We start from the raw sequence: 16,265 nt of genomic DNA on the forward strand, positions 1-16,265 counted from the left end.
ACATGGAGCTGCACCTCTTCACACAAGAAGGAAAGACTCGAGAGGCTGGGGAACGAAGCAGATTGGGTACTCGGTGGCTCAGGGCTATGCCAAAATCATGGAGAGGCCCCACGTTCCTCCTAACCCGACGCCCTGGATTGGAATCTGGAATTTCTCCACCATTCCAAAGATTGATTTTTTCTGCTGGCTGCTATGCCACCAAAAAATCCTAACAGAGGATAGGCTTCAGAAAAGGGGATTTCTAGGACCATCAAGATGTACTCTATGCAAAGAAAATCCAGAAACTGTTGTTCATCTTTCACTGGAATGCAAATTTACAGGTCTAGTCTGGCAGGAGCTCCTTGGAGCATCGAATTCTATGCCCATCTTCCCCCACTCAGTCCCGGATTTGTTTGCTGGGTGGTTGGCCAGATATCCTGGCCCAAGCCCAAAAAACAAGATTGTCAAATCAGCATGGACCGCTCTGCCCAAATTCATCAGCTGGCAAATCTGGTTGGAGAGGAATAGAAGGATCTTCAGGGATAAGGAACAGAACTATAAGCTGGTAGCAAATATAGTTAAAGGTCAATTAAATGAGTGGCTGAGAGACAAAAATGATGACACAAATCTAAGCCAGCATGACATTGAGTTTGGAGCAGCACTCAATCTAAACTTCCAAAAATCGAAAATATTGCCCATATGTCTCAAAGATTGGAAAATCAGGAAAAATGATGAAGAATTTCAATCTTGGCTGCTCAATCAAAATCTCCCCTCTCTTTTCTTCGACGGGGCAGCCAACGGAAATCCAGGAATGGCTGGAGCAGGAGGAATAATTATAAATCCAAAAGAATCTTCCATCCACAGGTTTGCATGGGGGCTGGGCCACACCACAAGCATCCAAGCTGAAGTCATGGCCCTGTTTCAAGGGATCAAAATGCTTATAGACCTGGGGCACACAGAAGCAATTGTTTTCGGAGATTCCCAAGTCATCATCAATGCAATGGTGACTAATGCAAATCTGGCAGATCTTCGACTTGCAAGGACAATTTCAAGAATTAAAGGCATGACAAAGCTCCTAAGACTGGAATTCTTCCATATCCTGAGAATTAATAACAAGGAAGCAGATATAGAAGAAAATAAGGCATCCCAGTTAGGAGCTGGATCTATTCTCAGGGACAATGAAACCTCTTGGGAACCAATCCCCTAAAATTCTCTATGTTTTTCCGTCTTTTGCGAAATCAATTCATTTGTATTCATAAGCTTGGGAAATCAGCAAGAAAAGTTCATGTGAAAAACTGTAAAAAGGCGCAATTCACAACCATTTGTGGCATGCTTAGCTAGTTGGAGAGATGCCAAAAAATCAGTCTTAGCATTTGTAACCGAATTCATGGTATTTTTCCAGATAGTTAATGAAAATCCCATATTCGTTTCTGTTTTAAAAAAAAGACTAAGTCGGAGAAAATTTAAATCAAATTTGGACCAGTATTAAGACTAAGTTGAAGCATTCTTGGCCTACTCTGAGGCCCCTAGCTTTAATATAATATTAAGGACAAGAAGGGTTAATCCATGAATTGGATCAAGGATGACGATCATTGTTTATTAATGTTAGCTTCATGGATTGAACTCAATGATTGAGACAAATAGTGTTATGTTAAACCAATGAATAGAGCAAGGTGCCTACATTACGTTTACAAGACTAATATTGTTGTAGCTTTCATGAAAACATCCATATCCCCTAGTGGTCAAGTACACAATAAAGTAATGAACACATACTAGAGCCATGAAATTCAAACTATTACATCCAGATTTGCACATCCTTTCAAGATAGTGGGATATTAGACTACAATGCAATGTTCCACTATATCCAATGCAATAAATCCTAGTACATGTTAAGGGAATGGATAATATGGCCCATAACCTTTATTTGATAGTTATCTTTGCATAATCCTAGTCAATATGGCCCCAAAGATCTAGCTCCAACTCATAGCACTTTCTTCCTATATACAAGAGATCAAGAGCACCAATATAAAACCCTTTCAAGCAATAGAAATATTGACTACTATTATATCTAGTCTAATATACTCAAGGAAGATTATATCTACCACCTTTTTGCCATAAAAGGCTGAATACACAAGATAATGAAGGGGAAAATCATATAGTTATACATCCATAACAAGAGACATAACATAAACCTAGTTTTTTTACCTTGAGTCCCAATTGAAGGTCTCCTAGCTCCTTACTCCAAATCATCCTTGGCCCTCACACAAATATGAATTCTCTAATCTCTAAAGGTTGTTATAGAAAAGTTATGCAGAAGATTCAACCAACACTTAAAGAATCAATAAAAAAATAAAATAAATTAACAAACATGTTATGACTAAATAATAATTAAAAATACTTGAGTGCATGAATACCTTAATGAGCTCCTCTTGGTTTTGAGAATAATTTATTCCAGTACTCTAATATTGGAGCAAGCCTCCCACAATTTGACAGAGCAACAATGAAGTCAACACTGACTTTGTTGTTGCTCTGTTGGATCGGGGAAGGTTTTCTCCAAGATTATTTGAATCCTAATTTATTCTCTACTGAATATTCCCAAATACGTGAAGGTGGAAGCTCTTATGAACCACCGCCCCTCCCTCCCTCACCCCCACCTCACATCACTCTCAATACCCAAGTACCAAATCTATTTACTAGAAAATAGTTGAAAGCAACACATTAAGATTCATGTATAAACACTAAAACAAAAAATTCATCAAGACACTATATGGTTTTGTACATAAAGAAACATATATAAATCATTCATCAACATATAACATTCATACATTCATTAATCATAGAGACAAAATACTTCATCTCAATAAATTTTATCATCAAAAATATGTTTTCATAATATGGTGCATGATGTTTCTAGTTATATAACAATTTCAAAGATTTATTTTTCATTTTCTTTTTTTTTTTAATATGAATTGAGAGAGGACATTGATTTCTTCTTCACCTTCATTTTGTATGGCCTCTGGAAGTGTTCTCGACAACTTGGTCATGTACTCGCAATGAGGAGGTTACTACAAGAGGGGTGAATGATTAGCCGCAACAACAAAAAATGACAAATTGATATTTTTTGTTATTATCATTACAAGTATTTCATTAAGAAAAAGAGAATTAGAGTGTTATTTAACTGCTTGAGTAGCAAAGGAAGGTAGAGTATTTCCTTGTCTAGCCTCTTGCTCTACCTGCTCTACATCTCAAACAAGAAAGATTATAATTAATACACCATTTGCAATTAAATATTTTCAATCGTAATCCTCTTTCTAAATGAAGAAAAGATGAGGTTGCCCAACGATTTAAAAAACTCATTCAAATGCAATATCATTGAAGTAGTTCATTAATGCTAAAAAATACCTTTGCAATGTAATTATTTACCTAGTGCACTAGTTAACACCATTGGAATAGCTACCCTATGATCCTCTTCTAGTAGAGGATATTCATGTCCAACAAGCTCTGCCATTCAAAGAAAAAAATTTATAAGTACACAATCATAAATTATTGTCGTAAAATTAATAAGCATAATTGAAAAACTACCTCCATGGGCCTCATCTGAAGCAATATCATGGAGTTTTGCGCCACTTTCATGGGGTTGGACAAGAGCGCCATGTTCTGGCTGCACTCCACTATCAATGGATTTCTCATTGATATTGTTTCTCCCTTGATTTAAACAAAGCAATGCATTAAATGTATGGACGATATCAAGCATGATTGTATTTTATAAGAAATGAAAAGTTAATTTGGATTATTTTTATTTATCGTGTCTTTCAAACTTGATCTTGGAGTTTGTCGCTTTTTTTATCAGTGATCAACAACGACTTGAAATATAAAGTTGAAACCAAGTCGAAATCCTTCCTTTATGGCTTTGGTATGAACTCCTCACCCTCCAATGCATAAGAGTATTGATTTTGTTATTGGCTAGCATAATTCACAGATAGTTGGAAAGTGTTATAACAAATAATATTGTTAATTTTTTTGGGCACTTACAACTCGTGCATGTAACTTCGAATAGCCACCCTAGCCTAGTTTGTGTTTCCCGTGTTTCTGAGGCTTTTCCTTGGTGGCTTTCGAAGTGTCGAGGAGCCTATGAAAAGTTTCAAGTATGTTGTATACTATAATTTTATTTAAAACTAAAGAAAATTAAAAGTATTGAATTGAAAATGTAATTTTCCTTGGTGCACCAGGTGGTGTTTTTCCTTACTTTCTTTGTTTCTTCTCCTTTGTGTCAGCAATGAGGGCCTTCCATTCCCTTAGAGGAATCATGGGTGGACACTCATACTTAGATTTATTTTCCAAGTTACCCTATACATGTCTTATATATATTTTAAATAGTCGTCGACTACAGAGGTGATCATGCTCTTATTGAAGGTATATACCCCAAATAAGCCTTCAAGGTAGTCCATAAGCTCTTTCTTCAGGTTGTAATTTTGGGATTTCCACCCTATGTGTATGGTGGGCCCAAATATCAACAATGATTTATCATTCATGTGTTTATAGAACAAGTTTTTTCCTACATGCAAAAAAATATGATCATTAGTTTGAAAATAAAAATCTAGATGATTTATGTTTGAGAGAGACAACATGAAACAATTAAAACATTAAAAATTACCCAAAATTTTTGGTTTTTTTATTGGAATTCCTTTCTCATTCACCAAAAATGTGTGAGGAATTGTCCCAATGTCGGTAACAAATAAAAATCCAAGAAATGAACGCAAAATCTGATTTATGGGATCACCTCCATGACCACCTCCAAAAGTTGGTTGTGTGTTTTCCTCTGAGGGTGTGTGCTCAGGGGTCAGAGCCAAAGGTATGGACCCATTCTGACTAGTGGGACTATGACCACTCTAAGGTGGAGAAGTGAATAGCCTCATAGGTATATGCAGGCTCGTGGTCATCAGATGTTGTGGTGCCTCTGCCAAATAATCCTATAGAAGAAAGAAAATTATTTTTCGATTAGATAATCTAAAAATTAAAAAACAGACTTTCCTAATTAAACTTATGACATAAAAATATTTCACTTTAAAATATGGTTACTACCTCATATCTCTTAATATTCTCTCAAGAGGTGCATCCTTTGTTTCATCTCAGGATTTTTATCTATAATGTGAAACAAAAGAAAAAGTTATATGTTCACTTTAACCACAAGCCTTTTGATTGTTTGGAATGGGTTGGGAGAATCGAATAACTCCTCCTCATCAAACCAATCATGATCACAATGATCATGTCCCCTGGACTACATATTTCAACAAAATAAAATGTATTTCGATTATTTAAACAAATAATCAATTTCACATTCAATGTAAATTGAAATTGTTATTTGTTTACATGTTTTTACTGTACTGGTGGCTTTCCATGATCATCCTCCCACATTAGAATAAAAATTTGGCTTAATAAATACATAATAAATCATATGAATACCAACTTTGGACTCTAGTTAGTTGGATCATATATACCCATTCTTATAAAAAAATTAGTCATAGATTTATTTATTTACCCTAAAAAATTCAAAATGACAATAGATATAACTTTTTGATAAGTCAGCCATATGATGTTCATTGGCCATGAAATTTTGATACGTATTTCCCCCATAATAGCAATGTTTACTATATCTATTCGATTCAAGTTGTTATTGATCAACAACTCTTCTGCTCTAACTATTTATTTTATTGCACATACGAATACGTGGTTTCCTTCACATTCCTCAAATACACAATTGGGTTGTTTATTTGTTGTCCCGAGTTGTATACTGTTTACAAACCCTACAATATTCCCTGATGCTTTTGGCCTTTTGTCAATATAAATAGATGCTCCTTTATTTTTATCGTTATCTCTTAGCTAAATATAATTTGCAACCACCCTGTATGTATGCATGCTTCACATATATTTGAAAAGGTGCATCCAACAGGCCTTGAGGTTAGGGATTACAACCTTCTTCTTGCACCCATTTTAGTATGCATTGCGTCTTAATCCATAGAGATCCCCTACCCAAGATTTGTGTTACCTCCTCTAAGGTTTTCTATGGGGTTGATTTTGCAAGAAACCTAGTTTTTCCAAATGGGTATTTCATTCTTCACATGGAAGTTGTCTCGTGGAATAAAAAGTGACTCGCCATTGGTTGGAAAAACAAAATAGACATTGGGCGAAGGAAGAAAAACATGTCAGGGCTCTGGAGTTTGCATGCATCACCAAGGAACAAATTGAGCATCTATTAGCAACAACCTCGACCTTGGCAAACAAAACCACAAGGAGTGAGCAGCTAGGCTTTTAATTTTATACTCTATTAGGGTCTGATTTGGAGATCAGGCTAGGGTTTTATTTGAAATTCATCGAATTGGGGCCAGATTGATTTGAAACACCTTAGGATTCAATCAATTTCAATTTTCAAGAAAAAAAAATGTGTCCAATGCAGTGACACAAATTGTAGACACCACGAAATACATTCATATAAAAGAGACTCAAACAAAACATAATAGAGGAATTTAGACTTACCTCCATATCTTGTCCTAGTTCTCCCTTAATAACCCTATGGTGCTCGCAATGCAAATATTCTTCCCCTCAAGAATGTGAATCTTCTTCCCGTGTGTTGATCGGGGTTTACGGTACAACCCATGGAGAATACACAAGTGAATGAATAAAATAAATATAATAAACATTAAATATTTAGACGAACAAGAAGGACTGAGGGGGAAATGGAGAAAATGGTCGCTGAGGGTTTCTGGAGCTTCATCGTGGAAAGCAGAAACGACGATACAGCACTCAGAGCGAAGCTGCAGTCAGCACTGGAGAGTGCCATTGATACCGATAGGCTGGTTTTACATGCTCTCGAGGGTTTTCATGACAAGGGTACCAGGAAAAAAGAGAAGAAGGATGCGGGTCTTGAGGACCGGAGACGGATCTGTTCTTTTCTGATGGAATCACTTCTTCCCCTCCTGGCAGACCCTTCAAGGGGAGTTGCACGACCCGCTGTGTCTTCGAGTACTAAGAAGCAGGCGAGGATTATTTCCAATGAGTGGAAGTCGAGGAGTGATGTTGATGCGAATCCCGCCAATGCCGTCAAGCCCTTGAGGTCCAGGCATCCTTGCAGCTAGTAGCTACTTTTAGCATTGTCGCTGAGTTCCCGAAAGATGATCTTTGCAAGCTTGTTCTTGCGGTATCTAGTGCAGGTAGATTCCGAAGCTCTATGGTGCTCTTGGGCTTACATAGAAAATGCCAAAACGCGTAGAAGTTCCCAAACAAGGCATCTCACTTTCTACCAGTTGCTCTATGCCTTTGTTGTTCTTCCATGATGCCAAGCTCGGCTCGGCCCTGTGTGAAGTATTGGCCAAACCATACTAGGCTTCCATGACCACTTCGCAGCCTCCCAAAGCCAAAAATGGAATGATCAATCTGGGGCTTGAGAGGACCTTTGCGGGGACTAGGGTTTTGGCTACATTGAAAGCAGGAGAGGGCGTGGCAGCTCAGACCAAGCCCAGGGACAAAGGTAAGGGATGGCTCAGTCAAGCGAGAGGGAATATTACTGTCAACACCGGAGTGGATCCGGCGGATCTGAAAAAGGTCCAGGGCCAAATGAAAAAAGGGATTGATGGACAAAGCGATGAAATGGATGACTTTGGGCTCTCCCTGACCTCCATCCTAGTATCTGCGCATCAGAGCAATTGATGCAACTCAGCCAAAACCAGATCTCACTCATTCTTAGAGTATACAGTCCCCGAAAAAGAGCACTGGGAATAAAAAGATGTGCAGTGAATCTGAGGAGAATGGGAAAATTTACACTCAGACAGAACCAGATCCTGAATCACTGGTAAACCCTCTTCCATTTCAAGTTTTTATCAAAACCCCTTCTGCGAGGTCACATCTAGCTTGGGTGCAGGTTACCCAAACTGTAGAGTATCTGAAGCACAACATCTTCTAGCATACAGGTTATCCTACAGGATCACAGGTTTTGATCTTTGGAGGCAGAGTACTCCAAGACTACACACCTCTTATGGCCTACAAAATTTTAGCTGAGTCTACCATCACTCTCAATTTGAGGTTGAAGGGAGGTGTGGCAAACCAACCCAAAAGAAATCATTCAAGCTGTGGCATATGATGTAGCACAACAAAAATCACGGAAATGCATCAAAAGCAAAAAGGCAAAGGGTTATCTTTCAAGAACATTCTTGAAGGAAAAAAAACAACAACAACATCAACCCCATACATTGTGGATCAACTGAGTTTTACCCCAGAATTAAATACGGATATTCTAGAAACAGATGAGTATTGTTCCACAATGGAAAAACAAGCGATAACATGCTCATTCAACTGTTTTTGGCCCAAATATATGGACCTTTTCCATTGGGTCTACAGCACCTGGACTAATTCAAGTGACATTTATCTATGTTCCAAAGGTTTCTTTATTGTAAAATTTCGTACATCAGAGGAAAGGGACAACATTATGAGGGAAGTACCATGGATCATGGGATCCACGGGTCTCTTCATTACTCCATGGTTTCTAGATTTTGATCCAAATACAATGGTTGTATCTCGGATGCTAGTTTGGGTTCACCTTCACAACCTACCACTACATTTTTGGAGCTATCGAGTCCTATCTAGTACAGGAAACACCATTGGGCGTTTCATTAAAATGGACACAGAAAGAACGGAGGAAGGAATTTACATATATGCATGCATTTGTGTGGAAGTAGATCTTAGTAAAGGATTGCCAGACCAAATACAGCTCAAGTACAAGCAAGGGTGCTGGACACAGATACTAGATTACGAAAATACTGCATTCAGATGCAGAATTTGCCGCCAAATAGGACATCCTCAAAATAAGTGCCCAAAAGCTAAAAAAGATATGTGTAGGAAGAATAAAGTAGGAAAACAGCCCAAGGGATGGCAATTCCCCCCTCCAGACCCAGATGTCCCTAATATGGAGAAAGAAGAGGAAAAGGAACACCCCATTCCCAAAGAGAGTAACCCGACATTCAAGGAATCGAAAACAGAGGAATTTATATCACATGATCTGATGGACACTTTTCTGGGGAAAATCCTAGACACAATGGATACAAATGGTACCAAAAGACATCATACTTCAGATCACTCAAATTCAGACAAGGAAAATCCTCGCACTGTGGAGGATACTTCTCTAGCACTTGTTTCGTCCTTGCCAACTCAAGGGGAGTGGCGAAAGGTCAAGAAGAAAAAGGGGAGAAAAATATAATTTCTCTCCATTTGTACAATATTTTCTTTCTTTCTTTTGTGTCTTTTGAACAACAGTCTTTGACTTGCTTTTGGATATGCGCTTCAGCATCTACAAAATGTGATTTTATTATTATTAATAAAATTACGATTTTTCCTAGGGGAAAAAATTAAATATTTAGACATTTATTTATAATATAATATAAAATATAAAATATACTTCCCATGTGTTGATCAAGGTTTATGTCACTGCGCACAGAGAATACACCAGCAAGTGAATACAATATATATAATAAACATTAAACGTTATTAAACATTAAAAATTTAAACATTTATATATATATATATATATATCATTTTTAAACCATATATTATAAATGTTTTCATATATTAAACATTTAACTATATTATAATTTTTTTCTTTTTTCTAATATAATGTACGACTTGTAGGGAAGGTGTAGACACTAGTTAATAAGTGGATGTGACCTAGAGAGAAGATACAACCTCTATAGAGCACAAAATAAACACTTACTCAACAATTCAAGATCTACTATGGAAGTGAGAGAGAAACCCCAAAACATCTATGAAAACAAATTTAGCAACTCTTGCTTTATTTTAATAGTAGTAGCTTTGGAATGAAACAAAACCCCCCACACTCTAAATTCATTGAGTTATTAAATCATTAACTATTCAAAAGTAATAATTATCTATATGAAAACTAGGTGAATGCATGAAGATGGGTTACGCTTTTAGGTCAAATGTGGCGATGAAATTTCAAAATTTTACTCTTTTATCGAATTGAAGCCTTCAAAATTCATATAAGTGTTGTGAATTTTGATTTGGAGTAAACAGACAATTTGTGGAGAATAAGATTGTCGTCATAATGATATTTCTTGCAAAAAAAAATCCATTAAATAAAATGTTTGTCCCTAATAATTTTCTCACATCTTAAGAGGTGTGTATGTGTTCACTTAAAATAACTTAGTCTAAAATGTGTGTGTGTGTGTGTGTGTGTAACCATGATCTACATAGAGAGAACTAAGATATGCATATTAACAAAATTATTTTCTTATGCAAAATTATATTTTTTATTATTTTTCGAAGTTGGTGAAGTAATATTGCAAACACGTGTTCACGGAAGACTTTTTTCTACTATTTAAATAAATTCGAAAAAAAAATAAAAATGAAGAGTACCCTTTTGAAGAGGACTCATAAACTAAGATATTTGTACTTTTTTTGTTATTGATTTTTTATTCAGTCCTTTTAAAAGTGTCTGAAAAAAATTCAAGTATTATGTTTAAAAGAAATTAGATGAAAAATATCATTTGAATTTGAAAATGTCAAAATCATGTCATTGTATAGAGGATTCCTTCCCGAATCCAACATGATCAACTCCACCACTTAAGGATAAATTTTTCGTGAAGTATGCTAGGGTACATTTAGGGTACAAAATGGTGTTGCAGAGAAATCTGCAGAAGGAGTTAAAATTTTCTTTTTAGTCTCTTAGCAGTTCGATCAAGCATTTAAAACACTCTATCAAGCATTTGAGATAAAATTTCAAATAGCTTGAGTTTAAGAAACCCTCAATAGAGCCCTCAATGTGGTTACACAGAATCTCAATCGAGCTATCATAATTATCTCAAAAAAAACCTCATAATACTTGTCTTTAAGCGAATTATAAAATTTATTTATTCAATAAAAATAATTTATATAAATATTCAAATATATTCTAAACTCTATTTTTTCTTAATTATAAATCCAAATTTTATTTTAGCTTACCTAGAAACTAATTATAACAATATATAGATAATTTTTTATAAAAGGTTTTAGCTTTGTTTTTTAAATTTCAAGTTTCTTAAAAATGATAATTTATTTATTGTTTTGATTTTAAATATAACATATTTTTATTCTTAATCATTTTATAATTTTTTTTTAAAGAAGTTTTCAACAAAAATAAATCACATTATAATTAAAGAAAACAAAAACCAACAACAACAACAAACTAAACTAAACGATTTCCCGCTCACATTTATGAATCCATTACCATCCACGTCAACTTGAAATATGTTCACAGTATAATGCAAAACTATACACTAATTATAATGATTCTACAATAGATTACTCATTAATCATTAAAAAAAAAATCACATATTATGTTTTTCAAATCATTACTTTAAATTTTTGTAAATTTTATAATATTGTTATTTTGAAAATAATCTCTTAACCATATGGATTACTCAAATTCAAATTGGTCAAATAATGTGTTAAAATTTATGATTTTGTTATGTTTTTCTTATTTTAAAAATATACATTGCAAACCTAAGTCAAGAGTGTGTGTGTGTGTATATATATAGCACTTGTGCAGAGTAAGGACATAATTTAGTGCAATCACATTTTACAAGTTGAGAGAGATTTATAACCACATGTACCATTGTATCCATTACAACTATACTAATTATAACCTACAACTACGTAAATTATTATTGCAGTCTTTTCTTTCCCTGAATAGGTGGATATTATTGCAATATATATATATATAGTTTTGATTTTAATAGATATGATTATGACCAAGGTAATGGTGGCTAACGATGAGAAAATAAAACTTTATATATATATATATCAGGGTCTATGCATGAAGTTATCGAGCTTTAAGGGTTGATCAAGCCCATAGCTCAATCAGGCTCCTAAGTAACCTCGAGTTACACAGGTTTTCTATCGAGGGTTTGTTTTAATACTCAATCAAGCAATCTTTAAGCCCTCAAATAGTTCGATCAAGGGCTCAAATATTTCTCGATTGAGTGCTTAAAAAGGCTCAATTGAGCTGCTTTTTTTCACCCACGTCGCACCCTCACTTGCCAAAAAGTGCAACCCAACTTCATGCATAAATCCACCATTAAATACCTACAATAGTTAAATAAACCACAGATATAAGTTAACACAATAAAATACTCAACACGAAAGAAAACAATATACATTAAGGATTTGAAATTTTAAGGAAACATACGAGTATTACGAGATCTAAGGGCTTGTATGTTCATTGATAGAAAACATATTGATTTTTCAAGCGCAATAGATACAAGCACTAATTTCTAAAAAAATGATAATTACTTCTAATGATTTAGATATCCTTTAGCACTTTTAGTTTATCATTAAGTAATTACACTTCAGAAATTCAACCATAAATGCATTAGGATCGTAGAGAGCATAATGCGCAAAGAGAATACAAGATTTATCCTAGGAAAACCCACTTGGGAGAAAAACCCAACAACCTTTTCCTTAGAGAAATTCTTCAGTTCAGCAAGGGATACACCTAATTCTCCTAGTTAATATGATGGTCAAACCAACCTATAATACAATGGTCAAACCTAGTCAAACTTCCCTCTTGTCAAGCCCAACAAACTTGGCCCTATCTGATCCGCCTAGGATGAATTTCATCCTCTCAGAAACTGCCCAGAAATTTAGCCCTTCTACCTAGAATATACTTCCAAGAATTTGGCCCTACTTCCCAAACTATGCCCAGAAATTCACATGTGTGAAGTCAAAGAGAGAGAGTATATATTTGAGATGAATCCATCCTTCTTCGTTTGTATTCTTCCTCGCTTGGATGCCCATAATATATCTTGTTGTGTGATAGATCGAAAGGTGCAAATTGGAGGAGGTTGAGTGCCTTATAAATAATGTTATGCCTATCTGAATGGGTGTCTCTTCACTGGGGCAGCCTTAACTTGAAGGAAGGTCGATTTGACAAGTTTGGAGCCAAAAATTCACAATTTCCTCTTTTGAAAATGACATGAAGAACATGTCTTATATTAATTATTTCAAGGGCTAATCAATAAAAATGACATGAAGAACTTGCCTTACATTTTCATTATATATTTAAAGGGCTAAAATAATAATTATGTCTATCGACCATAGCTACAAATTCAAAATTCTCTCTTAGCTAGGAAGGTATTCATAATAACTATCCAAATATTTTGTTGTTGAAAATTTTCTCTAAGAAAAGGTTATAATGATTCATCATAATCCAATTACCATAACTTTGGTCAAAAAAATTAACACATGGTAAATAAAGAACATCAACAAGTTACCATAATTTTGGTTGGTACCTCTGACCTATGGTGTATCCTCACAGTAATCCTGGTTGGTACTCTTGAGACATGCTACATCATTAGCATCAACTAGTCACCATGATTCTAGTAGGCATCTTTGACCCATGGTAGACTAACTAGTCCTAGTTCACCATCATTCTTTTCAATGTCTTTTACCCATGGTGAAACCCTAGGGACACACTCAATCCATTTGAGTACTTTGGTCCCAAACCTAAAGGCCTCATTCTAGGCCATGATGTTAAATTATCTCACTCAACCTATCTGGAGAGTAATCTAAGCCCGATGTTGAAAGGAACCTACTCAACTCCATGGTTGAGTAATTTTGGGCCTCTAGGACCATTCCTCCTAATTTTGGTCAATATACTTGATGCAAGAACAATTATTTTCCTTTGTCGAACTATTCTCCCTAATCTCGGTCATCCTAAACTAGGTTGAATTTTTTTCCCTAATGTTACCATATCAACACTCCCTCTCATTGAGGGAGACATTCTCAACAAGTCCAAGTTTGTCCTCTAAGTATACAAACTTCAATAAGGACAGAGGCTTTTTAAGAATATCAATTATTTTCTCATTAGTAGAGATGTACTAGAGTTGCATTGGTCCATTTTTCATTATGTCATGGATGAAATGGTACTTAATATCGATGTGTTTCGACTGGTCATGGAAAACTGTATTTTTTGTAAGCTTCGCACAACTTTGATTGTCATAATATATCACAATCAGTTCCAGAACTTGATCAAATAGTCATGGAAGTGACTTATGAAGCCACACTACTTCACAAATCGTCAAGCTAGTTGGAATATACTTTGCCTCGACAATGTTTAGTGCAACAAATGTTTGCTTCCTGCTCATCCACAAAATCATAGTGGATCCCAAACTCAAGTAACCTTCATATGTACTCCTTTTGTCTTTCGCACTCTCTTCCGAATCTGAATTTGTATATCTCGTCAAATATATATCACTGTCTACGATATATCGCAAAACATAATTAATTTCACCATGTAGATACTTCAATACATGCTTTACTGCAATCCAATGATCATGTGTCGATTCCACCTAGAACTGGCTCAGAGTGTTTACTGTAAAGAAAATTCCTATCCTAGTATTAACCAAATATATCAAGGAGCCAATAAACTTCTGGTATATAGATGCATCTACCAAATCTAACTTGGAGCCTCTCAACTTCCTTAGATTAGTCGCCATAGGAGTTGTCATAGATTCACAGTCTGTCATTCCAAACTTTTGTAGGATCTTGATAATATGCTTTCCTTGATTAAGGGATAATTCACCAAGCTTCTTCCGTACTTCTAGCTCCAAGTAATAGTGCAGCAACCTAGGATCCTTCATATCAAATTCATAGGTCAACTCCCTCTTACATTGAATAATGAGATGCTCTACACTTATTAGAATTAATTCATCAACATACAATAAGAAAATCATAGGTTTATTCTTTTCAACCTTGATATATAGTTTTGGATCGGCATCACTTTTGGAGAAGACAAGTCTTGTCAAGTAGTCATCAATTTGAGAATACCAGGCTCTAGGTGTTTTCTTAAGTGCATATAAGGCTTTCTTTAATATGCAAACATGGGACTATTTCCCATGAACCTCGAAAATTTGAGTTTGTTCTATGTAATCTTCTTCCTCAATCACACCATTAAGGAAAGCAATATTTACATCCATCTGATGTAAATTCAAACCCATAGAAGAAACAATATAGATAATAGATCTAATAGTAGTGTGCCTATAAACTGGAGCAAAGGTCTTATCATAATCCTCTTTCTCTTTCTAGGACAATCCTCTACCTACAAATCTCGCTTTGTGCTTGTCAATAATGGCATTCATTGCATGCTTAATCTTTTATATCCATTTGGAGGTCACCACTAAATTTCCTTCAAGTCTAGGCACAATTTCCCATACATCACTCTTCATGATAGATTGGTATTCTTCCATCATCGCATCCTTCCAAAATTGTTGGCTAGCTTCCTCTTCATAGGTGGAAGGTTCATAATCAATGAGATTAGTTATCAATGTTGCATATCCAGAATACCTATTTGGTCTCTTGCTTTCCATAAAGGTGCAACATGGAGTTGTGTGTCCTTCTACTTCCTTTTGATATAAATTTATATTCTTATTGAGTACATGAGATCCATGGTTCTTCAAAACTTGGAATATCCTTCTTGCCACAGATACTAGATGTAAACGAATCCCATGAGTTAGATAAACAACTAATTATTGTATTCACAAGTTATTTATCAGAATCATCAATTGCTTGAAGTTGATCTCTTAGTTAAGAGGTCCTCTTGAAACTTGAGGCTATAGTGTCATTTCTTGAAATTTTAACATCACGAAGCTCATTCTTCAAAGTCATGGCTTGACCAATGTTGTTGATTGTGTATAATTCAACTCAGGCATCATACATCTTCTTCAAAGTGTCAATATTTGCAACAGATGGAATAAAAGATCTTTGATATAATCTACAATGATATTTCGGGCTATGATATTTTTCTTCTCCTATTTAGCTTTCCCTTCATATAAACGTTTAGTAACCTTTCCCTTTACAATATCCAAGACATCATTCATTGCAAGGATGAGGTCAATCCTTGTTTTCCAAGCCCTAAAATTTGTAGCTGTTCTCTGACTTCATAAAGGAACCAATAGTTATAGATCAGCAATCAAAATTTAGATGTAAGACTCTTTAGTGCTCTTTCCTTTACCAAATATCTTAAAGAGTGATCCCAATGTCCTTTTCTTCACCAAAGCTTTAAAACCATGTTTATTTTTCAAGTGCAATAGATACAAGCACTAATTTCTAAAAAATTGATAATTACTTCTAATGATGGAGATATTCTTTTAGCACTTCTAGTTTATCATTAAGCAAATACACTTCAGAAATTAAACCATAAATATACAAGGAAAATAGAAATCACAATGCACAAAGAGAATACAAGA

The 16,265-nt window shown here is 35.1% G+C and overlaps 1 protein-coding gene across 1 annotated transcript; it reads left to right on the forward strand.

Moving 5' to 3' along the window:
- The first annotated feature begins 6,717 nt into the window (after window positions 1–6,717).
- Window positions 6,718–8,032, forward strand: LOC149212219 (FRIGIDA-like protein 4b). Its single transcript, XM_089390582.1, has one exon. It carries the CDS (start codon window positions 6,723–6,725, stop codon window positions 7,110–7,112), a length of 390 nt encoding a protein of 129 aa, XP_089246708.1. The 5' UTR covers window positions 6,718–6,722; the 3' UTR covers window positions 7,113–8,032.
- The last annotated feature ends 8,233 nt before the right edge of the window (window positions 8,033–16,265 follow it).

Source organism: Pinus tabuliformis, chromosome 1_1 (genome assembly GCF_031772625.1).
Source record: "Pinus tabuliformis cultivar Carrire ecotype Pingquan chromosome 1_1, CPIR1, whole genome shotgun sequence".
Lineage (NCBI taxonomy): Eukaryota > Viridiplantae > Streptophyta > Pinopsida > Pinales > Pinaceae > Pinus > Pinus tabuliformis.